This window comes from Ochotona princeps, chromosome 3 (assembly GCF_030435755.1).
Source record: "Ochotona princeps isolate mOchPri1 chromosome 3, mOchPri1.hap1, whole genome shotgun sequence".
In the NCBI taxonomy this organism is placed as follows: domain Eukaryota; kingdom Metazoa; phylum Chordata; class Mammalia; order Lagomorpha; family Ochotonidae; genus Ochotona; species Ochotona princeps.
Genome location: NC_080834.1, coordinates 15,873,524 through 15,899,307, shown reverse-complemented (window position 1 = coordinate 15,899,307; position 25,784 = coordinate 15,873,524). Strand labels below are relative to the sequence as shown.

At 41.0% G+C, this 25,784-nt stretch overlaps 1 protein-coding gene across 1 annotated transcript in view; it reads left to right on the top strand.

Annotated features, from left to right (window-relative positions):
* The window catches only part of VEPH1 (ventricular zone expressed PH domain containing 1), a 186,772-nt gene that overhangs the window by 50,188 nt on the left and 110,800 nt on the right, over positions 1–25,784 (top strand). The window contains exons 5-6 of the mRNA XM_004598571.4: positions 6,063–6,229; positions 13,791–14,000. Coding sequence (XP_004598628.2) covers positions 6,063–6,229; positions 13,791–14,000 — 377 coding nt within the window. The remainder of the gene's footprint in view (positions 1–6,062; positions 6,230–13,790; positions 14,001–25,784) is intronic.

Here is a 25,784-nt window from a genome sequence, read left to right as displayed (position 1 = left end):
GCATTTGCCCTCTGATCTTATGCAGATACTGAAACCTCAGCATCATAAGTTATTGATACTCACAGTGAAAACTTATCCCAGTTATGGGTTGTGGAGGTGAGCCTTCAGGTCGCTGATGGGCTGGGGGTGGAGGTGGCTGCAGAAGGTTGTTTTCAGGAGAGGCTTGGTTGTAAAGCCGGAATGGGGCTCTGTCTCAGTTGGCTTGCTTTCTTTTTCATAATCCTTCCTCTGTCCACGCTGCTCCATCCCCATCTGCCACACCTTCCTGCCACAGGTCAAGCTAATGGGGCTGCTCTGTCTTGGATTTAAACCTCCAGAATTGAGCTAAACAATCTCTTTTTCTTTGTACATTAGTTTCCTCAGGTATCTCATTACAGTATTGACAGTTGGCTATTACAATCACCGAGTATTAATGACCATGTGGGAGCAAAGCTTAGGCGTTGGGTGGTGAGTTACAAGTGAGACCCTTAGTAAATTCAAGACCCATCAAATGTACTGGCATTCAGCAGGTGCAAATGCACTCTGCCCTCGTGCCAGTGAATAGGAGTTAAGCATGTCTGTACTAATGTACTATCACAACTGAAGATAGTTGAATGTAAAAGGAAGCAATCCACTGTAACTATGGATTAGTAGAAACCAAACAGGATGAGCCATCACCCCGTAAAGAACTTCATTTATGTAACAGCCAGACACTAGAAAATAAATGTGCTTAAAATGATTTATGATATAGAATGAGAAAAGAACAAGCCACCATCCAAAAGGAATAGGCTAGGTGAATTTTGGAAGGACCAAAGCTAACATAGAACTTTTTAAAAGTTATTTGAAATGTTTAAAAAGACCAGCAAATGTATTAAATGACAAATCAGGTCAAGCTAAAGAAAGTGTTAATGAACTGGAGGACAGATACAAGAAAGTAATCAGAGTTTACTCTCTTTGTGTTCAGCATTCTAAACTCTGTTTATCACTCAAGAGGATGGTAGAGAAATTAAATCATTTTGCTTTGTTGAAGAGCATTTGTTGTGATATTTAAGGATGATCACTAAAACCAAAAGGCATCAGACATCCAAATAAAAGAGATCAAAAAAGTCTTTAAGAAATTTGACCTAATTAGCAGAGAACAGTGTGGGAGAAAAGAAAATCATAGATAAAGCAAAGTAAAAAGCAAAATATGAATAACAAATACAGCTAAACATAACAATCACTACAAATGTTAAGAAGCCACGTATTTCAGTTAGGATACAAAGATTGTGAGATAAGGATGTTTTAAAATGCAACTATAAATCACTCGTAAAAAGCACATATAGAATATAAGGAGGTTGAAACATTGAAAGTCAAGGATGGCATTGTGACATAGTTGGCTAGGCTGCTGCTTGGGATGCTGGTGTGCTACATCAGTTCAATCCATGACTACTCCGTTTCTGAACCAGCTTCTGGTTAAGTGCACTTGGGAAGAATGTGGTGGAGGATACCCCAAGTGTTTGGGCCCCCACCAGTTATGTGGGAACCCTGGATGGAGATCTGGCTACCATCTGTGGCCTAGCCCAGACTTCACTGTTGCAACATAGTTATTTGTTGAGTGAGCCAGTCCATCAAAGATATTTCTTGCTCACTCTTTTACTCTCTTCCTCTTTCTTCTGTTTCTTCCTTCTCGCTAACTCTGCATGTCAAGTAAATTAGTCTTTTAAAATATTTTAAGTGAAAGTATATTGAGAGGAGACAATGAGGAGAACATACCCACGTACTATTTTAAAAAGTTAGCAGTGAAAGACATTTTAGGTCGAGAAAGAGAGAGAGTACGTAATGAAATTATGACCAAAAGAAAACATTTATAGGCAGATACCTCAGAATTATCTAGTAACATAGTTCCATATATATATATAAATATATATACATATATATATATATATATATATGACAAAGGCTGACAGAATTATAAGAAGCAATTGACAAATTTATAATCCTGCATGGAAATTTATAAACTAACTAAATCCACCTTTGTCACAAATGATCATTGAAAACAAAAAAAAAAAGTGCTAAGGAAAACAGAAATCTGAATTATGTAATTCCAAGTTTAATATAAAGAAGTCTATAGAACACTGCTGGCCAGTCTGATAGACAAGTACTCCCAAATAGTCAAAGACACGTAATCTCCATTTTACAAAACTGCTTTTGAGAATAGAATATATAGGAACACACTAAGTTCCTTTTATGTGTCTGATAACTTTGATGCTAAAAAGAGACAAGGACATCTCACTTAAGAACATGGATGGAAAAAGTAGCAAATAAAATATTAGTCGGGCTTGGCGGCGCGGCCTAGTGGCTAAGGTCCCTGCCTTGATCCCATATGGCCGCTGGTTCTAATCCCGGCAGCTCCACTTCCTCTCTAGCTCTCCTCCTCTCAGTATATCTGACTTTGTAATAAAAATAAAATAAATCTTTAAAAAAAAAAAAAAAAAAAAAAAAAAAAAAAAAAAAATATTAGTCAAAGCAACTGAGCAATGCATGTACAGAAATACACAATAGGGCCCGTGCAAGGGCCTAGCAGCTTAATTCCTCACCTTGAATGTGCTGGGATCCCATATAAACACCGGTTCTAATCCTGGCAGCCCTCCTTCCCATCCAGGTCCCTGCTTATGGTCTAAGAAGGCAGTTTTTCTTTGTCTTTGAAAATAAAATAAAATTATTCTACAGTAAAGAAAAATTAAAAGAACATGTCTCTTCCAAACCTGCCCTACAAATGATACTTAAAGATTTCCTCTACAGAGAAAAGGAATAGCGCCCACCAAAACCAAAGGCAAAAATGAAGAACATCCCAGTAAAATAACGACAGAAGATTAAATGAATAAACAACCTATTGCTAAAATAACAGGACCAAAATAACCACCCATTCATATTATCCTTGAATGTAAATGGCTTAAACTCATTAATCAAACATCATAGATTAGTAGATTGAATTAAAATAACAACACCCATCTATTTGTTGCCTACAGGAGACACATTTCACCAACAAAGATCAGCGGAAACTATATCTCATGGATTTTGCTTTTTTTGTTTTTAGTTTCATCTCTTCAAAACACTTTCTCATTAAATGCTTCACTAACTCACATATCATAGAGTAGTGTCATTTTCTTCAAGAAGGTTCTTGATTTTCTTTTTCATTTCTTCAGTGACACATTATTCATTCAGCAGCATGTTATTTAACTTCATGGCATTGTTAATTTCTTTTTTCTTCCGTTGTTGATTTTGCTTTATGACTCTTCAATTAAGGGGATGCATAGTAACTGTGTAATGGAGACTATCATATCTAGTAGCATGTTATTTAACTTCATGGTGTTGTAAATTTCTATTTTTCTTCCTGTTGTTGATTTTGTATTGTGGCTTTTCATTTAAAGGGATGTATAGTAACTGTGTAATGCAAACTATCATATCCAAATGTTAAGATACAATGCGGTATGCATCTCTACTTCCAGACAAAGAAGGACTCCCAATGAAACTGTTTACTACATCTTGACAACAGGATGCTGGACTCTCTGCCATTGTCCATGCCCGCAATGATGGACATATGACTGTGTATGAAGAACTTACTATAGTAATAATTTGTGGAACTCAATGAGGAGGGAGTGGATTGGGGTGGGAATAAGGGAAATCCCAGGGCCAATGGATATGTATCATAAAATGATGATAATAATAATAACAATAATTAAAAATAAAAAATGATAAGATAATAAAAAAGAAAAAGCAAAGAATAACATATGTTTCAACTATAAAGTATAAAAATAAGCTATTGCATAATTATACAATGGAATACCATACAGCTGTGAGAATAAGCAAAGGAGAGTTGTTAGAGGTAAAGTTTCAATAATGCTGAACAGAAAAAATATATTGCCAAAATAACCTGGATATAATGCTATCCATATTCTTGTTAAAAAGCTTTCATTTTTATTTGAAAGTGGAGTGACAGAGAGGGGAGAAAGAGAGATTTTTTTTTTAATCTATGGCTTACTCTTGCAGCAACTCTAACAGCCAGGGTAGGGTGATGCCAAAGTCAGAAGCCAGCAACTCCATCCAGGTCTCCCACGAAAGTGGCAGGGTTTCAGGACTGTGAACTGTCTTCCTCTGTTTTTCCAGGTATATTAGCAGGGAGTTTGTATAGAAACCAAGCAGCTTGGACTGAAGCCAGCACTATGATAGGGAATGCCAGTGTCAGTATTATTATAACACAGTGGCTTAGCATGCTGTGTCACAAGACTGGCCCCTCAAAGGAATCTTAAAGCTTGTGAAACAACGCTATAGCACGTTATGTAATTAAGTATAAAAACATTCATTGAAGTCATAAATGCTAACTTTGGGATGGTGGCTGTCTCTGGGAAGAAGGAGTGAATTGGGGTAGGAAGCACTCACTACACAAGAGGAATCTTGAGCAAAGCTTGCTGGTGGGCACAGCAGTGTTCCTTCGTCAGTTACTGACATTGACCTGATGGCTTGAAATATTTTGTAATTAAACTTTCCATTGAATCATTTTATGAATGGAATTCATGGGATTTCTACACCCAGGAGTTTTTTTTCCTCTTTATCAGTTTCTGACTCCAAAAAAGTTCTTCTATGTTTATTTTGTGTCTTTTAATTGAAATCCAAATCAATTGAAAATGACTAATCTGAATTTCTTTGCTCTTCATCCCTCCTCAGGCCCTTAGTAATGTTCTGCCAAAAGCCACGTGCACACTTGTTGTCCTTGGATTCAACTACAGTTCCGTGTAACATGCTCTTTATTGGTTGATCAAAATGTCCACATGAGCAGATTCCACAACCTAATGTGATCTGTAAAACTGAGCACTACATTAAAAATCTGATACTTTAAGAATAAGCTTTTTTAGGAAAAAAAAAAAAAGCAAACAAAATAAATTGCTGGAAAAAAACGCTGATGGACACAAAAATCAGAATAGTTCCAGTTTGCTGTACGCTGAACATGTAAGACTAAGATATGTTTGAGACTTTAGCAACTGCATAGAAAGTGCCTTTCTTGTTAGTCATTATCACTCAAGTACATTGGGTTTTACCAAAAATCACCTGTCCACTTAAGGTATTGCTATTCTGAAAATGCTGGCCTTCTTTCCTTGAGTCTTTGCTCCTAAATGTCCCTAGTACACACACACCCACCATATCATGAAGGTCTGCCTGTGTGTAACTCCTGCGTATTCGATCCTTTCTCCGTCTGTCTCTCATATACAAAGCCAAACTATAAAGTGAAAGTAGAGTGGAAAAAAATTCTTGTTCAAGGAACCAATTCCTCCGAGACACTGAAGCACTTGGGAGGATTGGAGAAAAAATCCATACTGTAAAGTGATAAGCAGATGTTTCCCATATGTTGTTTGCAGATAAGTCATGTAGCTTTGGTGATATTTCTTCTTGAGGTTTGCCATTTTAGATCCAATTGTCTATACATATCCTTGAGGCAAATCACATGTGACAAACAAGCCAAGTCTGAAGGTCCCTTGAAATAGTGCAAAAATTGGGGTTTAAATTTACGTGGCTACTTTTTAAACTGTTCATAAAAATGCAGCCTAGCTCCCATATGTCAGCCATCTAAGCGCTGCCTCCACATCTCTTAGGAATGTGCCGGCATGCCTCTGTACTTATTTTCCTTCAGCTTTATTTGGGCTCATGCCTATGGCCCTGCTTAGTTTCCATTTCAACATCATCCAAATGTTACTTCTCATCAGGAATTTTTTATCAGAACTATTTCTTTCTCAAGGGTGTGGCCTGGTTTCTGTCAAATGTTCCTCTGTCCCCCATGGTGTGTTACATGATGATGTTGATCATATCACACAGTATTCCCTTTTATGGAATTAATTAAAACCTGATTTGGTGATTTTTCAGAGTAAGTTATTGTGCCCTTTAGTAGAAGACTTGGTTATCAGTTTTTGTTATTTAACATGTAAACACAAAGTGCAAAGGTTTTGTTGTTTAATATGTAAGTACAAAAGTTACTGCATGGACAATAATGTTATTTCCATGACTTGCGGGCTGATAAAGCCTTCATTCTCTATATTGTTTCTTTTCAGGTAATGCCATGTTGTTGCGGGTGTTACCTGCTGTGCATGAAAAGCAGCCTCAACCCATCAACAGACACCTGACAGAACTCCTGGCCTTGATGTCTCAGCTGGAGCAGCCAGAGCAGTACCATCTGCTACGGCTTTTGCATGTAGTAGCAAAAAGAAAGCAACTGGAGGTAAGGAGTTCATTTCCTCTATAATGGTCTACACAACCGGGCGTCTCCTACCCCCATTCAACAAGCAGAAAACAGTAAGATAGATCCAGAACTTTGAACTTGGTCTCCTGACTGCTTTCTGGTTCTGGGGATATGTGTTGGGGGGAGACTGAGCTTCTTCCACTGAGAAGCCAAGAAGGGAGTGGTTTGCTTAGGGCTTGTTGCAGCGAGCGGGGGACTGCAGAAACATGGCCCTGATAGGGTTGAGCTCAGCTCATGGCTCAGTTTGAACCTTTGATTCCCCACAACCAGTGTCTTCTTGTGTAAGTGAAGAAGGAAACTTCAGAGAGGTTTAATACAGTTCTGGGACCCAGAGGTGACGTGGTGAGGTGGCTTTTCACATCCCTTCTTTGCCAGCTGGTCCTACTTTTCTCTAGTCACTTTCCAGGTCTCCCTCCATGCAATCTCTACAGCCAGTTTGTGCTCCTTAAACACACTGTGTGCAGACTGTAATTCTGACATTATCAAACTCCTTTTGCTAAAGCCCGACAGTTGAAGCCAGACCACATGACAAACCAAGAGGGATCCCGGCCAAGGCATTCTTTGACCTCATCACACTAAGCAATTGTGGCTCTACAACTGTGACTTGTGCAGCAAAAGGGAGTTCTAGTGAATTGGTAGCAGGCATGGGAAAGATGTCAGTGAGAGGAGGAGGGCAGGTGGCATTGTATTTACTCCAGCGCCTTCATCATCACCCACCTTATGTGAGCAGTGATAACACAGATGTCCTATGCAGCTGCAGGGTGGCCATAGGATTTGAAACAAATGGAATTTTCCACATAAAACCAAGTAGTCCATAAAACTTCAGCACCCACATTCTTGTTAGCTCCAGGATGTGGCTGGCAGGCAGGCAGGTCCCCTCTCTCCACCATTGCCCTCTGGGCCCTCTGGGCTTCCTTCCTTTTTTGACACAGTTCTTCCCACATAGAGAGGAAAAGGATTTGGGAATTCCTAGCTAGTGATTCATGACAGATACCCCCTGTGAATAGGCAGAGACTGGGCGGTCAGTTTCCCAAGTGGTATTAATGGGAATCCAGAATGGGTACTTGGCTGCCATACAATGGACTGTGGTCTAGCCAATAAAAACAGAATTTAGCAACATGGATGAGCACATCTGATATCAGCAGCACTGGGGCTGCTAGCCCCAGGCAAGCAGAGGTCAGGGATGGAGCACAAGTGCAGCCTGTGCTTCATGCTCAGACCCAGAGGGACTGCTTTTGTGGTCTGGTCCTAGAGGAGAGAGATTTTCTAGATTTTCTAGATTTTCCTTCTCAGCAGCACAGAGCTTTCCTGTTCACATATCTACCCCTAATATACCTGGCAGCATCCCCAGGATAATGACACCCAGAAGTCACTTTGGAATTTATTTAAAATTAAGGCTTAAAATTAAGAAATTATTGACAGAACATGAGGAAGATGGGTAATACAATATATAGACACAATAGGTTCAGAATCTGTTTGCCATACCAGCACTCTACATGGCTGCTGCTTCAAATCCCAGGCCCTCCACTTCTGATCCAGCTCCCTGCTAATGTGCCTGAGAAAGCAGTGGAAGATGACCCAATTACCTGGGACCCTGTCACCCACCTGGGATCCAGCTGAAGCTCCAGGCTCCTGGCTTTGGCCTGACCCAACCCCAGCTGTTGAAGACTTTGGAGTGAGTGAATCAGTAGGATAAAGATTTCTCTGGCATTGCCCTCTTTATTACCCTCAAATAAATAAATAAATGTTAAAAAAAAAAAAAAATACAGACTGTTCAGAAACAGAAACAGTTTTTGGTGAGACTGGCACTGTGGTGCAGCAATGTAAGATACTGCCCTGCAGCACAAGCATCCTGTACGAGTAACAGTTCAAGTCCCAGCCCCTCCAGTTCCTACTCAGCTCACTGTTAGTGTGCCTGGAATAGTGAAGGATGTCCCAAGTGCTCTGGCTTCTGACTGGAGCCTGACTCAGCCCTTGCCATCATGGCCATTTGGGGAGTGCACCAAAGGACGGATGGTCTCTTTCTATTTCTCTCTCCCCTCATCTCTAACTCTGCCTTTCAAATTAGTATTTTTAAAAAGTAGAAAAAAAAAATAGCCTTTGGAGTAGAGTCATGGTCTTCAGACATATTTTTCACTATAGTAGAAATAAGTAATAAATGAAAAAAATGGCAGACATTTTATGGATTTCTGGAGATTTATAGAGATTTAAGTTATTTATTTATTTATTTAGTCATTCATTCATTCATTTATTTGAAAGGGAGACAGAGTGAGTTCTCCCAGTCACTGGTTCACTCCTTAATTGCTGGCGACAGCCAAGCCAGGCCCCACTGAAATCACAAGCCTGCAATTCAACTCTGCTCTTCTATATGTTGACAGGGACCCAATAACTTGAATTATCATCTGCTGTCTGCTAGGGTGAGCTTTAGCTGAAATCAGAGCTGATGTGGCACGCAGGACTCAAACTCAAGTATTCTGATACAGATGCAGGCATTTAAAAAAGCTTCTGGACTGCTGGATGAAATGTCTACCTCAAGATTTACAGATACAGAAATTTCTGATGTTAGTCAAGCTAATTGAGAAAACCGGGCCAGAGGACAAATTTAAGAGGGAGTATATGCATGCATATATTCAGTACACACAGGCACCCATTAGCTCTTACTTCATACATTAAATATATGTGTGTTTACACACACACACACACATATATATAATATAAAATTTATACACATTAAATTAGGGCACAATTCCTACCTCCAAGGAGCTCACAGCCTGAGATGTATCCACTTCCATACAAGAACAAACCGCTAAGCCTGGAAGCCGCCTGCTGGGGGAGCACAGAAATGGGACTCAACTACTTGAAGACCAGAAAGTGAGCACAGCAGTGAAGGCGGGCCCCTGCACTGGCCCACTCCCTTTGGATGGCTCTGGTCTGTCTCTCTTCTCCTTGTACCCCTAGGTCCTGTTCGATTCCTCGACAGCCGGACACAGTTCAGATATCTAGGACCTTGGCATTTTTCTTGGCGGGGGTGGGGCGTACCTCAAGTCTTTCTGTAGTTCCTAAACAGACCTGGCTCCTGGATCTGTTCTCTCAAGGACAAGTGTGCTAACTTGTCCTCAGGATTAATGCCATAGTCCTGAAGGGTGGCCTGGGTGAGACTGGGAGTTGGAATAGCCACATGCAGGGAAAATCAGGGCTAGGAAGAGAAAAGGGGGTGAGGCAAGAAGCAAAGGCTCTTGGCATTTGTTTTCTACTGAAGTCAATGGTTTGGAGTTCAAATCAGGCATCCCTGATTGTTACATAGGTGAATTTGTCAGGTAGGAGGATAGAACCTATTCTGCAGTTGTCGAATATTTGAGGGTGTGGTTCGGTCTCTTGTAGTGGTACTCCAGCCCCAGTTCCCGCATGTGTTACGGTCATTCAGGAGAAGATTGTCTTGAAAAGTGTAAGACTTCTCTCCATGTTCAAGTGCCATCCAGCTGGGTCATGGGGCACAAGTCAGCAGGGATACCCTTTGGTGAAGGCCTGAATGCCATGAAATGGGATTCTGCTGAGGCTGTCAGAGATATGTGCAAGTCTCCCAGGGAGAGTTGATGTGAGCAGACCAGAGTTTTAGAACAAGGGCTCTGCTGGCAGCAAAGAGGCAGAAAGGAAAGGGGCTGGCTTAAAGCAAGGAGGGCAGCTTGGAAGCTCTTCCAGTGGTCCATAGGATGGGTCTTCCACTTTGCCTGGGAGCAGAGTCAGGGTGGGCCTTGCTGTGTTGTCTCAGGGCTGCTCTCACTCTTTGTCCGCTGTGTGAGGCCACCTCCCTGTGAAGCAGTACTGAGCACACTAGCCTGAGGGAACACTCAGTGTTCAGAAAATAGATTCTCTCCAGATGGAAGAATAATTCATCTAAGCCGGGGCACCCTGCCCATTCACTTGTGTAGCGAATGTCAAAAAATAGCTCTGTCTTCTATCGCCAGCACAATAAACTTCGGGTTACTAGAAATCCAAAGTAAAATAATCCACTTTTGTTTCATTTGTAAGATAATTATTACATTATTCAAGGATTTCCTTCTCTTTGCTCTTTCTATAAACTCCACCAAAGCCTCTGTAGTTAGCTTTGAGTGAAGTAGTTTGTTCTCTTCCTCTCCTCCCCATGTCTTTGATTCCCTTCCCCTCTACTCACCTCCCCTACTCCCTTCCCTCCCCTGTGTTCACTTCCTTTCACCCTTCTTTTTCTTTAGGATTTATTCATTTATTTTTTAAGGCAGAATTACACAGAGAGAAAGAATGACAGAGGAAGAAATCTTGAGCCATCTTCTGTTGCTCTCCCAGCCATTTTAGCAAGGAACTGGATCAGAAGTGGAGCAGCTGAGACTCGACTGGCACTCATGAGATGTCAGCACTGCAGGCAGCAGTTGAACCTGCTATGCTGCCTGTTGTTCTTTATGCAGCAACAGATACAGCGCACTCTTGGGGTGCTCAACTGAAGCTTCATGAAATTGGCAGCAGATACACATGCCACGGAGATCTGGTGCTCCTGGGATAGGACTTGAAAATAAGGATGTGGAAGTGGAATCTTAGGGAATCAAGAAACCTGTACACATTTTTCATTTCTAAGAAGCTCCTGTTTGGGGTGGTGCTCTTACTATGCACCACTAGCTGACATTTTTGTAGCAGGTGCCCACGTACTCCTGTGGGATACACAGGTGCTCCAAAATGCGCAAAGGGGCTTTATAGAATGGCTGATCTGTATGCACCATTCACAAGAAAGTAGCCTTGTACTTTCCTCTACCAATGCCAGATGTGGAAATAAAGTTCAAGTCTACATGCAGCATAATTTACTTCTCTCAGAAACACCTTCTGAGTTGTATATGTGGAATATGATGCTTAACAGCATACACATTTCAACTAATTCAACTACCATGGGAGTGAGGGAGATATCTTATTTGTATGCTACCCTGTGTGATGGGAGTTTGGCACAGCACTAAAGATGTAATCCATCCCGATTGAGATGCTTGGTTCCAGACCAGCCCAGCTTCCAATCCAGCCTCCTGCTAATGCACAACATAGCAGTTGGCAGGGGATGACTCATATAATTAGGTCCTTGGTGCCCATGTATGTATAAGATACAGATTGGACTCTTGGTTTCAGGATGGCCCAGTCCAGTCTGTTTCGGGCAATTGGAAAGTGAACTAGCAGATGGATAATCTTTCTCTGTGTTTATTTTATTATTTAATTTTAAAAATCAACCACACAACAACATCACCCCATGCAATCATTTATATTTTACCACTTTGGATATGTTCTTCAAATACTTATTAACTCATCTCCAAGCCTGGCTCTGTGCTGAAAACTGAGTTTATATAATGGCATTTGCAATAGTTTGTGGTGAAGCTTTCAGTGAAGGCTGAAGGACAGGCATTTAGATGAGCAATAACAAGGATGCATGGTGAGGATGCATGGTGAGGCTTGCTTGGAGCCAAGGAAGACACAGCAGGAGCTGCAGCAGAGCAAGAGGAGCAGAGCTGGGCAAGGCTTTTGAAAGCAACAGTTCAGCTGCAACCTCAAAATGATCAGGAGTTTGTCCAGCACAACAGGGATAACAAAGATTTCAGAGCACATCACATGGGTACAATGCCAGATGCAAGACAAAAACCCAAGTGTGTTAAGAAAATGATTTAATTCAGCATGGTTGAAGTAGGATAGGTTCTGGGTGGGGAGTGAGGGTTGAATGGGTAGTGAAAGAGAGAATGTGGAAAGATGTACCAAGTTTAGGAAAGGAGTATGGAGCCTAAGAGTGAGGGCAAGGCATGGAACACCTTCAAGAAGGGATGGGGACACGGGGTGAAGAGACATTGGCTGAATAAGACTGAAGCCAGGGAAGCCTGTTAGAGTTAGTCATGTGTGGGAGACTAGGGGTCACGCCTAATGTCTCCACAGAGAAGCCCTCTTTGACCCTCGAGTCAAAACCCTGTATTTTCCCTGTGTGGTACTTATTAAAACGTCTGTTGATGCAACTCAAATGTCGCTATTTGTTTCACTGAATGTCACCTTTAACAGACAGTGAATGATTCCAAGAAGGCAGGAATTTTACCAGACTTAACACCTGTCTCTCTAGCACCAGGAATAGTACCTTACAAATGGGAAAGGCTCAGTGGCATCTGTGGGTAAGCAAATGAATGAAGGAATAGGAAATGATGGAAGGACACATTTGTAGAGTACGTGGATGCGCGTGACGATAGTTTAGATACACTTGCTGGTAAGGGTGAAACAGTAGTAGGCCAGGTATAAAATGCTCTTATATGAATAAATGAGAGAGGAGACTGGAGAAATCAATTTTTAATGGAGTGGTGGGGGAATTGTGAGCTCAGCTTTGGGTAAATGGAGCTGTGAATTGTATTTGGTTTTAACACAAAAAGTTACATTTAATGTCACTGAAAAAAAATAACAACTACAACAACAACAAAAAAAAAAACCAAACCAGGGCAGGTGTTTGCTTTAGTGGCTATGTCACCTGATAAAATACTCACATGTTTCATTGGAGAGCCTGGGTTCTATACCTGCCTCTGACTCCTGAGTCCAGATTCCTGTCAACGCAGACCCTGAGAAGCAGTGGCCACCTCCACAGGAGAGCCGGATTTCGTATGTGGGTCCCAACTTAGCCTGATCCAGTCCTCACTGCTGCAGGCATTTGAGGAATAAATCAGTCGATGGGAGATCTGTCTTTTGTCTCTCTCAAATCAGAAAAGGCAATTGAATGAAGAAATAAATAAAGCAAACCAACAGCAAACAAAAGAAATAAGCATAGCAGAAACAGAAGAGTAAACCTTTTTAACCTCTATTATTGTTTTTCACAGGTTTCTTTCCTAATTCTTTTATTTTAGCAGATAAGACCATTAAACGGTCAATGTGCAAAATGTCTGTGTGTTAATCTAATGACTTTATTCCACAAAAATCACATTTTAACAAAAGTGATCATATTCTCATATTCATAAAAGTTCTAAAATCAAGAAATAAATGACATATTATAGGAATAATTTTGCTTTAATAATTTTATCTTATTTTTGTGATCAAGATGGAAAATGGAAAAAAATGTGGAAGATCTTTCCTACTTTCGTATTTTTATGTTTAAATACTTTTCCAAATAATACTTCTCAACAGTATTTCTCCAAGCTGAGGTCCTTGAGTAAAATGTAAACAGATATCTTCCATACCTTCATTGTCCTTAAGTTACAGTATGCAGGTTGTGGGAAATGGAACATTCTGGTTGACAACACAATGTGACAACAGTCAGTTTTGCCAAGCATTTTGTAAATGTCACTGTTCCATAGAAAGGCATAAATTAAAAGGGAAAGAAACCGAAACCTCCGAACAATTTATTAAAAATTTTAAATTCTAAAGGTGGGAGATTTGCTTTTGTTCTAAGAATCGTAACCACTCTAGAATGGGTAGAGTTCAGATTTTAATGCCCCAAAAAAGCTTGCTTCTGAAACTGATTTTGATCCAACCCGTTTTTCTCTTTGTTTCTTCTTGCTTCCCTGTGTCATTGCAGGGGGTTCGGACGTGTATTCCTTTCCTAATTGGGCATTTGAAGGATGCAGCCAACAGTGATGTCATCCTGAATATCCTCCTAGAGATAGCCGTCTCAGACCCAGCAGCACTGGGAAGTTTTCTCCCAATGCTGAAGGAGATAGGTGAGAGATTTCCCTACCTCGTGGGACAAACAGCAAGGATCTTCGGAGCTGTGGGACATGTGGACGAAGTAAGTTTGGCTTTTGTCACTCTCTTTTCCTGGACTCTGCATGCACTTAATATATTGAAGCTCTAGGACTTACAAATTAGTCCTTGGACTTCTGAAAATCTCCATTTATTTTTCTAACCTTGTGCATAGTTAGTGACCACTGGATCGAGATAGCAGGGTTGTGTGGAAGGTTCAAAGAGGAAGAATTTTATGTTACCTGGGGAAGAGCGAGAGGTGATGGGTAGTGGGGACCACAACAAATTCGGGGCTACTTTGTCACAACAGCTAATCTCATTTCCGGTTCAGTTCTGCTTATCCTGGGACGCCATCCACAAGCACAGAGTGAGGTCCCTGAGACAAGCCACCAGTGAGAACTGTGGTGGAAGTGCCTTGCTCAGTATGTTCTGAATCTTCTGGAAGACGTTATTTGGGAGAGGGACATAAACGTTCGTGGACGTTTAAAACCTCTGGGCTAAATATTTGCTTTTAGTAGGGACAACAGGATGTCATTAGGGATCGTGGGAATCGGTTGACTAAGAAAGTCCAGAAATTCGAGTTGTGATGGATGTGCACATGTATGCATGCATATGTGCCAGTCTTTCTCAATGATTTATATTTGGTTTTGATTTTATCTTTTAAAAGAAAGCAAATACATAATTAATAAAGAGAAATTTTTCCTTTAATCCATTTACCTCTGGTATTAGTCACTACTAGATAAATATAAGCTTGTTCAACACTTCAATTGAATTTTATAAGCTCATCAAGTTCAACCTCTGGATTCTGCACAAGGTGAAGTTAAAACTCAACAGAGTTATGACTTACAAACACAGGTAGGGTCAGGGACCTAGTGGGAATTAGGATCTGAGTATCTTTGCCATTCAACTTTACATTTTGTTTTAAAGTGTATTTTCGATGCTGCCTGGTTCTTTCCACCGATGGTTGTGAGGAGCCCTGTGAGCCTGGGCTTCTTCCTGCTGAAGTCCATTCCCTTCTAGCTTGCTAGAAAAGGTGTGAGAGTGAGCCTTCAAGCAGTCTGCATGTACCAACAGGAGGACGGGCCTCAGGAGGCAACTCTTCAGTGCAAGCATGATGCTTGCTGTAACCCCTTTCTGCTCATTCCTGTTGCGAATAGTTCACACCTGCCGAAACATTCAACCTCAACTTTGAAACCTTGGAGTTTTTAAGAAGTAACCCCCTTTGTGTCATAATATCTTTATGATTCATTGATATGCAGTGTGCATGAGGGGGACACTGTTAAAACGAAAATCAAGACCCTAGCCACACATAATCTAACCATGTGCAGGAATGTCACTGTCTAAATTGAGGCTAACCTGATGGACAATGGTCAGCTAGGTGACAATCAACCTGCTCCTGGTGGATATGGGGAGAACTCATTGTAAGCACCCTGGGGAGTACAGTCATCCCTCAGTATCAGTGAGGAGTTACCTCTCGTACTCGTCCAGGTACCAAATTCTGCAGACACTCCACACCCCTGTAAACATGGCATACTACCTTTACGTAATCCTCACAATCCTGTAAGTCATCGTTAGAATATTTGGAATATTTAATATAATCTGCCATGTTAACAGTTATAATCTTTTTAGGGAGTAGTAACAAAATGACCTAGCAATGATTGATGTAGAACCACAGATACACAGGGCATACTGCAATTTATTTCAAAATTCAAGTTTTCTTACCTTTTAGCAATATAATAAAAATCTGCCAGGCTGAAAAAGGTCTCTCTTGTCCTGCTCATCTTTCCAGAAGCCTTTCTGTGACCTCTTCCAGCTTCCGTTAGGAAAGCTTAGTCACCCCAGGCTTTACTGCCATGCCACTTTGGTTGTACCTCAAATGTTGTACTAGCTCTGCCATGCTGTCATTTTCAAGGTCAAGTTTACTTCTCCATGAGTCTATGGGCCTGCAGAGAAAATAAGTTATATCATATCCATCTGAATTCATTCAAGACCAGAAGAATGAACGAGTACTTGAGAGTAATGCTAAAACTGAAGTTTGGATTCTGACTTGATGGGTTTTTCTCTTTTTAATTTTTGTTAATATAAAGAGAACAAATTTTATGCATTCCATAGGTGCAGTTCCAGAAAGACAACCATACTCCTTTCACATACACACTCAAACTTCCTCCTTCTTCTCTTCTTTTGAATTTTTAAAATTAATTTATATTTATATTATTATTATTATTTAGGTTTTTTCTCCTATTTTATTTTAGTCTTATGATATGATTCCATAGTCTCTGGGATTTCTCTTAACCCCTCCCCAAATCTCCTCCCTCAAACTTATTTCTTCCATATTATTACAATAGTTTACTCCTTTGTAATCAGTCATAAGTCCATCATTCTGCTGGTACAGACAACGGCTGACAGTCCAACATCCTATTGTCAACTGTTTCATTGGGAGTACATCTTTGATTTGGAAGTAGAGATGCATAATGCATTGTGTCCTTATATCTGAATATGATACTCTCTATTACACAGTTACAATACATTCCCTTAAATGAGAAGCCCTAAAACAGTTTTATTATGTTATGATAGAGTTCTATAGGCTCTGGGATCTCCCCTACTTCCCCAAAACCCCCTCCCCTTGACTGATTTCCCCTATATTATTACTAGTATGGCACTTCATAAACAATCCCAAGTCCATCATTCTGCCACTTAAGTGTATCCTGACATCATCTGACTTGACGTTTTCATTCGATCAAGTTGTCTAATTCTTAGATGTGATATAGTTATTACTCAGGAGAGGGGAAGTGATCGTGTTAATGTAGAAGGGGTGGTATAGCTCAGAGCCTACACATCTTATTCCTGCTATCTAACAGGTGAAAAGTGAGAATACGGATATGGTGGGGTCTGTATCCTGAAAGCATGGGGCAAAGCTTGGTCATCCATGAGTCCACAAAATCCCTGATCGTTGGTGAGTGTCAGAAGTGGAAGACAATCCTGGGTAGATCATGAGAAGATTTCCGTATACAGAGCCTTAGCAGGCTGCATATCGGTCGGGGTACAGTCATTCCTACGTAGGAACACTCATTATCACAGATGACACTGTACAAAACTTCATCTCACACATGGGCTTTTGTGGAGGCATCCTTATAGCATGACACCGTGACTAAGAGGGTGGGCTCAGAAACCACACTGCTTGGTTTCAACCCAGACTCAGTCACTTAACAAGCCATGTGGCCTTGGGAAATTACAGCATCTCTCTTGACTCAGTTTTCTCATCTCTAAGATGGGAATAGCAGTGTTACTTGCTTCGTGGATGTGTTATAAAGATTTGATGAGTAAAACAGTATCTAGCAAACAGTAAAGAATCAGTAAGTGTTAGCACTTTGCTTCTTCACTGTTGCCCAAGACTTTCTCATTGTATTTGTTTTGCAGAGAAGCTGAAATGTGATCATAAGAGACTGAAATGAGAGAAGGCAGCAGCTAGGCAGTGGCTTACCTTGTCCATAATTCAGGCAAGGTGCTGCACTGGTGGCTCTGTGTAGGATACAAGCAATGTCAGAGGAACTTGAAGTGAAGCACCAGGAAGAGCTGCATGGGTCGTTAGAGGGGAAGGCAGAACTGGATACTTTATTTCCTTGTAGGTAATAAAGGACTTGTGAGACAGTTTTCCTGTGGATAGCTGATAACTTTTCTCTCTGCTTGCTATTTTGTACTTCTGTAGCAGATTGTCTTTCTGGGGGGCAATAAGAATAATAACCACAAAAAATTATTACATGAAATGTAATTGAAAATGGGCCTTGTATGCTTGGAGTGTTGAAAGTGCACTAATTTACATCAAGGGGAGGTAATCCCTGGGCACCACGAATAAAACAGCCCAAATTAGCTTGCAGCCTTTTTTGTTTGGTTGTTTTAAGAAAATCTCAATTGCCAAATTTAAAATGACTACATTAAAGCCAAACCAGGTTGACATTTCTTCTCTGTAGAGGATTAAAATCAAATATCTCGTTTTAGGGAATGTCATTACTTTCCTTGCTCTTAGACTCTACTCTTGCAGGGGTCTCAGCCACCTGTTGGTGTATTCAACACCTATCCTCATGGAAGGAGACAGCCTTCACTATTCTAAGAGGTTGGCTGGAGTTCCTGCATCTGTCCCTAGACTTAAGTGTAAAATAAATGGGTTGAAACCATTTATGTTTAGCAGTCAAATCCTCATTAGGCCTTGGGCTTGTTGGAAGGCATGTACTCTCGTGGAGCACACACTCCATGACCACGTTCTGCAGCTCCAATCCCTCTGGCAGGTTGTAAGCCAGCAGAGCCTGTGTGTGACAAACTGAGAGAAATGACTGAGTGTTCTGGTGAATGATCTCATCAGTCACAGAAGGATGCTCAGCCACTTGTGTTTCCCTAGCTGGAGACCAGTAGCCTGCACCTGTGGAGGGTCGAATGGCCGAACCGCACTGGGTGTCAAATCCTGTGCTCCCTGCCTCACCAGCTAGGATGCTGGCTCAGCACCAGGGCGTGTTTATTACATCCTCTCTGGGCCCAGAGTCATGGGCACTTTTAAGCTATAGAAGTGACACACTTCTTGCCCAGGTCATGTTTCTGTGACATCCGGCAGGCCTGCAAAAACAGTTTCAGGAGGAAAAGGAAAAGAATGACAAAGACAACTGCTAACCAAGATCTAGACTTCATCCTGACAGTTAGAAAACATCCTGTCAAACATCTGGATGGTCGTTTACACCTTCAACTTGCAAACCACAACCAAAGGATAGCCGTGGCTAAAAACCGTAGGGTCCCCAAGGATGATGAATTAAGTTAAAACTTTGGTAGGTTCCATAGTTTTAGGGATTCATTTTCTCCAACCATGACTGATACTAGTCAACCACTGCTTTATACATCCAAACTGCCATCAATTAGGGAAGACATTTTTTTCCTCCAAAAATAAAAAATGAATAAATCTTACTGTAGAAGATTCTATGTTAACCATGAATAATATGACTAAGCACATTTTTTTACAAAATGTGAAGAAAACAAAAGCAAACCTAATGTTTGCCTAAAATAAATGCTTTCAAATGAGGGTGTTTTTATGGTTTATCCTTCTCCCCCTAATCCTTTTAGGGTCAACCTGTTAATTCTTTCTGGTTTATGATATCCTAAGTTGGGAAGCTGGGGTGGGGAACATAAGGAAGAGAAAGCCAGGGCCCTCCCAGGAAGCAGATGACAATAAATGGGGACTGGGGAAATGCATGAATGATTCAAGCTCACTTGGTACCTGCCATTACTAACTTGTAAATTAGAAGGAACTCACTCACACTGCACAGGGGACTTTGTTCCAAGTTTGACTTGCTGGATGACGGTTATGTCAGAGAAGGAGAGCAAGGAATCTGGAGAAAGTCACATCAAGTACGATGGCCATGAGCTGGGAGAAGGTCCTGAGAGCTTGGGAAATCCTGAGTATAGGATGAACAGCGAGAGGGCGAGGGAGGTGGCTTAGTGAGGCTAGAGCATGCAGCTCCTCCTCCATGAGCAGAAGGCTCCTGTTTCCTGCCTCTGTCTCTCAGCGAAATCACCCGCGGTACCCAAGGGATCTCAAAGCAGTATTTGATTTCCTTACACAGTGCAGCCAAGTGTATGCAATCCTATGTGCCTCTGCGTTCCCAAGAAATGAGGAGCTAGAAGGACAGCCAGCCACCACAAATAGCTGCAAATGTAGGATTGTAAATAATGATTACAAAATTACATGTTATGACCATTTTCAACAATGTCTTATAATTATGAGCAGCAATTTGAGCCAGTTGACTTATTCCACAAAGAGCTCTTGATTCTCCCTGGAGCTGAGGCAGCTTGCCAAAACTCTGACCTGCAGCTGGGTGCAGAAGACTATCTGCCTGGTCTTGGGATCAGACCCTCCAAAGTGAACAACCTGGCGTCCACAGACTTGATCTTCCTCTCCCCAGAGGGGACAGCCTCACAGGCCAGCCCCAAGGAATCAGAAAGCAACCTCTAAGGATGCGAATAAATGAATGGAGCCTGAATATCCCAGGATCACTAGGCACGGGCACTAGATGGATGAAAGAGGATGAAGTAGTTGCAAACTCCAGCTCAGATCCTGCTGTCTTTATGAGATGGTAGCAAGACCTTTTTCCTGCCCACAGCCCTGCGCAGGCCTGAATCACTTCAAGCAAGCCAGCTACTTCCATTCTCAGTATCTACACTTCTTTGCCTTAAAGCTTTCCCAAGCTTCACAAACGTTGCTGGTAGATAACAGAATAGACACATGAGGAATTAACGCTCCCCCACTCCTCACCAGCTCTCAAATACTGATGAGAGATAGTGTAAAATCCCCCAGTTCTCTTTCCCCTCAAATGAGCTAGTTTCCAGGATATTTTGGATGGTGGTTGATGGGATGAGAGGTCATGTTTGAGAAGAACTGATAGAATAATAGGCTGCTTTTAATTAACAGCAAGAGAATTCCCATTCACTCTCCCCAAAGCCCGCAACAGTTGGTGTACTGAAGGTAGGAACTGGGAACTTGCTAGGTCTCCATCTGCAAGACAAGAATCCTACCACTTGAGCCGGCACTGTTTGCCTATAGCACTCAGTCCACCTGTGCTGCTCTAACAGGGTATAAAGATTGGGTCTTTTGTAAATATCAGAAACTCATTGTCTTTACAGTTCTGGAAATTGAAAACTTCACATTTGGCTCAGGGGTTTGTAGGGACTGGCTTCTGATAAAGTCTTCTTACTGTGTCATTCCATGCAAGAAGGTAAAGAGAAAAGACACAAGGAGAAGGGGTATCAAACTTGTCCCTTAGCAAGAAACCTCTCCTGTGACAGTAGTTCCACTCCATTCGTGAGAGGAGAGCCATCATGCCACTTAATGTTGCTTCCCTAACAATTAAATATCATCATGAATTTGGGGGAAGGAAAGTATTCAGACCAAAGCAACTACCAACTTCTTCTCCCCATGGCTAGTAAATACAAGTTCAACCAAAGGGGTGAGTGATGAGGAAGAGTTGCAAACGTTTTCTGAAGGAAATATAAGGATACTTCAAACAATGGGTGGAAACTAGAGTTAAATAGTATCTATTTTGAAAGCTGCAATGTGGTGTTTCAGTGACCAAATGCCCCAGCGCCAGTCAGCGAATAGTGATCTGAGCTCCACCAGTAACCGGGTGGGAAGGGAAGTTCATCTGGAACTCAGGTTAACCCAGACAAAGAACTGCCCATCCTGCTGATTTGTTTTATTTGACCAGGAGCAGCGACAGAGCAATATACCCCCCCCCCCGAAAAAAAAGCAGTGGAGGAATAGGGTGGATTTCACAGCCCAGACCCTCACCAGAGCTGCATCAGGTGCCATTTTGTGTAGAGAGACAAAGGCTATGGGACAGGACTGTGCATGCACTAAGCTGGGAGCTAACTCATTTCTGGATCAGTGCATTGCACCAGTGTAGCATCCTACAGGTTCCACACAAAATAGGTCCAGGTAACCCTCAGATCTAAAGACCAGAAGATCCAGAATTCTACCAGTGGCACATCAGAAGCAATTTCATACAGTGTGGCAAAGGCTTTGAGTCTGCACGGACAACAGTAAGCTGCACATGGCTGACCTGGGCGAACTGAGTTCAGTGCATTGCTCTGGTCCCACATGGAAAATAATACCGACCTTGGCAACCTACAGGTCAGAATAGGTCCATGTGGCCCTCAGACCTAGCAGCCAATAGGTTCCAACAAGGTCAGAAACATGAGCAATCTAATTATGTAGGAAACCTGGTGTGTCCTTAATTCTGGGAACTGCTCTAACAGAAAGTAGGAGAAAGGTTGTACAGACAGCAGTGCAGCCACAGCACGGAATCACAGGAGGTGAAGAGTGGTGAGCCAGGAGCTGGGAATATGGAGACCACGATGTAAATCTAACACAAGAGCCCAGACCTGAAACTTGCTGGAGGGAGTGCCACAGTGACTGCAAACAAAAAACCGGGTGCCAAGCGGGTATCTTGACTATAGGATGCTGAATTTTTTGCCATTTTCATGCCCACAATGATGAACTTATGACTATCTATGAAGAACTATACTATTTTAATAATACAGGGGAAATCAGTTTGTCTGGGGAGGGGTTTTGGGGAAGGGGTAAGGGAAATCCCAGAGCCTATGGAATTATATAATAAAATAATAATAATAATGAAAAATAAGATAAAGTATCTGTTTTGGTGCCAGAATTTTATGAAACCCATGCACAGCTATTTTATAATACTTGCTTCCTGTGAACTTTATAAAGATCCCTCATATGCATAGGTATTATCATTATTTTTCTAACAAATAGACTTATCTTTTAATTCCATTTCCCATGAACTTTTTAATGTCCCATTGTATTTTACCTTCCTCCATCTTAGGAAATCAAAATTACCTCAAAACAAGATGTGTGGATTTTAGTGTCCTGTGCAATAGACGAAGTGGGGGACAGTAGGTTCGATGAGGTGACTCCTCAGTTCTACAGTTGAGATATGGCAGGAGTAAACCATAGGTTCTTTCAAAATGTCAGTGCAGCTCTACCTACAGTGCACGATTTATTTTTACTTTATTTCTGTGTTTACATCAAGGTGCAAAAAACACTTTGGAAAGTTATTGTTTTCTCTGGGTAGACAGGCTTCAAACTTTTTGATACACCCTGAGAAGGGTACTCAGCCATTTGCTGTAATTTGCTTTGTCGAACAATCATTCATTTATTCATTCAGAAAACAGCGGAGGCCATTCACAGTGAAAAAACACAGTTGCTATGAGACCAAAAAGATTAAGCCAAGGCAAAATCCAGGAACCAAACAAGGAGAGTTGCAAAGTGACTGGTGGATAAGGTATGAAAAAGTATGTCAAATTGTCCTAGCTAAAGAAGTAACCAATCCTAGGCAAGAGCTGCACTTTTGCAAGACAGTGTTTTTCATTTCATTCTTTCTTATAAGAAATTATATAATGTCCAGCAAGATCTTCCATCTGATTTGTATTTTGGAAGTTGCAACTCATCTATCATGAATAAAACATCCTGGCTATTTCTTTCCAAAATAAGTAGCTACAAAGAAGGATAGGCACCTTCATCTATTTGTAATGAGTCAATTATGCCAGGCAATGAGTAAATTAGAAACAGTTCAGCTGTAGCTGATGTATAGTTCAACCGAATTAAATATTACCTTGTTGTCCCCTTTTCTAATGAACAAAAAGTACATACTTTCCTTCGCAAAAACTAAATGTCTTTCTGTCTTCCCCCCCCCCCCCCCGCCGTTTCTTGTCTTTACTTTTGGACCCATAATGAGCATCTTCCTTCAAAGAGTTTCCATGATTGGGCCAAAAGCTTGTGGTTATTTTTCTTTCATTCAGTGATTATACCACATTTGCTAAACAGATACTGTGCAATTAGAGATGGGCTGCTGCTTTGAGTGTTCCAGAAAATTTTTTAGTGCTCAAGTCCCCAGTGGTCTTTCAAAAAGTTTGTTTAATTGAAGCAAACGAAAATAGTGGAATCATTGTTCAGGATAATCAATGAGAGATCATTAACATGAGAGTACTATGTGTGGTAGAAGGAAAAATTCTGGCTCAGAATAATTCATTCTGGGTCCCTTAAACCCACACAAAGGCTTTACCTTTAAGAGGGTAAGTTCCCAAGCCCCCAGTTTTTAGAGAGTAAATGTGAACTACAGACCCTCCAGATCTTTTATCAGTCCACAGAATAGCACTGGTTGTAGCTCAAATGAAATGGACTTCTACAGGCTGCAGGTCTGTGAGTTTTGGGGCACGCAGGCAGTGAAGAAACGCTAGAAAATAAACCCTCAGCACACACAGAGAGAGATTCTGGTTTTAAGCATGAGCACAACCAGACTGAATGTTAGTTTAGGAAAAATAACTTGAAATCAGAAAAATTTAATTGACAGGAGACCATGTCCAGTTTTCCACCCTTTAAAAACATCAAGCTAAAGGCACAGGTTATTTGGGTAGGTTATTGTTCCAAATAGCTTGGGCGTAATGTTAAGCCACCTCTCATTGTCTCTGATGTCTGTTTTAAATCTTAATTCAGTTACATTCAAACATCCTTTTTGAAGCAGACATAGCAAGCTTTACACTTAAATAAGCCTAAGTCATAATTGTATATTAACGCATGAATCATACCTTAATGCATTTTTTAAAGTATAGAGTTTACTTTAGCACTCTGTGCCAATTCCACAGAGTTGAAATGAATCCAATTCATCCTTCATTTTTGCCATATTACAAAGTGTGAGGTTCATACAAAACAAAGGATACATCTGTGCTTATCAGCAGTTTAACTTTTATTGCGTGGACTTATTTTTTAAACTTATTTTGCCCATACAGCATTTTTTTATTAGGTATATGATTTATTACCCCCTCTTGTGCCCACAGAAACTGTGGCCCTCAAATCATGCAAACTGTATCATGCAAGATAATAAAGGGAGGAAGCTTACTTCCTTCCCATGTGATTAAATGAATATTTAGAACAGGCAAAATATGTTTAAAATCTATTATTTTATTTATCATCTGGTAGGAAAAGAGTTTCAATTATCCCAGGCTATATACACAGAAAAAGTTGAGGTATGATCAAGGAGTAAAAGAAAGAATACAAGAATGTAACTTTTAGAATGCTATTTTTAAAATTATCTCAAAGTTGAACGATTATACACCTAAGAGAGATATTAAAAAGCTCTCTGCTTATTTACTCTCTACTTTGCTCCAAACACTCAAAAAAAAAAAAGATTCTAAACAATTTGCACTCTCAATATTCTGTTAAACAATTACTGAGTACAATAAACTAAAATATAATAGCTACCTTCTTGAAAGCATTTTGTGTATACTTTATAGCAATGTTTGTTTGTTGGTTTGTTTTTATTGGAAAATAAGATTAACACAGAGAAGAAGAGACCAAAAGATCTTATATCCGTTGGTTCACTCCCAAAGTGACCACAGTAGCCAAAGCTGAGCCAATCTGAAGCCGGGAGCCAGGATCCTCTTCCGGGTCTCCCACGCGGGTGCAGGGTCCCAATGCATTGGGCCGTCCTCTACTACTTTCCCAGGCCACAGCAGGGAGCTGGATGGGACTAGAGCAGCCAGGATGGGAATCAGCACCCAAAGTGATGACTTTAGCCACTAGACTGCTGAGCCAGGCCATATGGTAATGTTTTAAGACTACAAGATTATGTCCTTGTCTGGGTAACATTTTTCAAGGATTTTATTTGTTTATTTGAAATTTAGAAAGAGACAGAGAGGAGGAGCGAGATACAAAGACCTTTCAGCATAATTCCAGTAAGTATTTGCAATAGCCAGGGCTGAGCCAGGCCAAAGCCTGCAGCTTTACACAGGTCTCCCACGCGAGCTGCAGGCTCTGAAGCACTTGGGCCATCTTCCGCTGCTTTTCCTATGAGACTAGCAGGATCTGGATTAAGAGTGGAGCAAATGAATGCCAACATAACAGGCAATCATTTTATTGGTTACCATACAACAGCCACTCCTGGGAAGAATGATTTTTAAGAATGAGCTTTACTCATTTTTCAAATCATCTCTTGGGTTCCTAGACATCCACCTCACTTCACTGAAAACTTGGGTTCACATTAAAGTCTGCATGTGAATGAAAAACGAATGAGACTTACTTATTGTATAATTTATTGTGAATTTATAGATTATTGGATAGCTTGATCCTTACTTGTTTCCTTACTGGTAACTTCTTACTGAAAAGTAAAAACAAAACTTTCACTTCAGAAACAAGAGAAAATGGAAAAGGCTTGGAAATGACTATGAAGAGAAAGGGATCTAGACACCTACCGGTGACAAGCTTTGGTCATGATGAAAA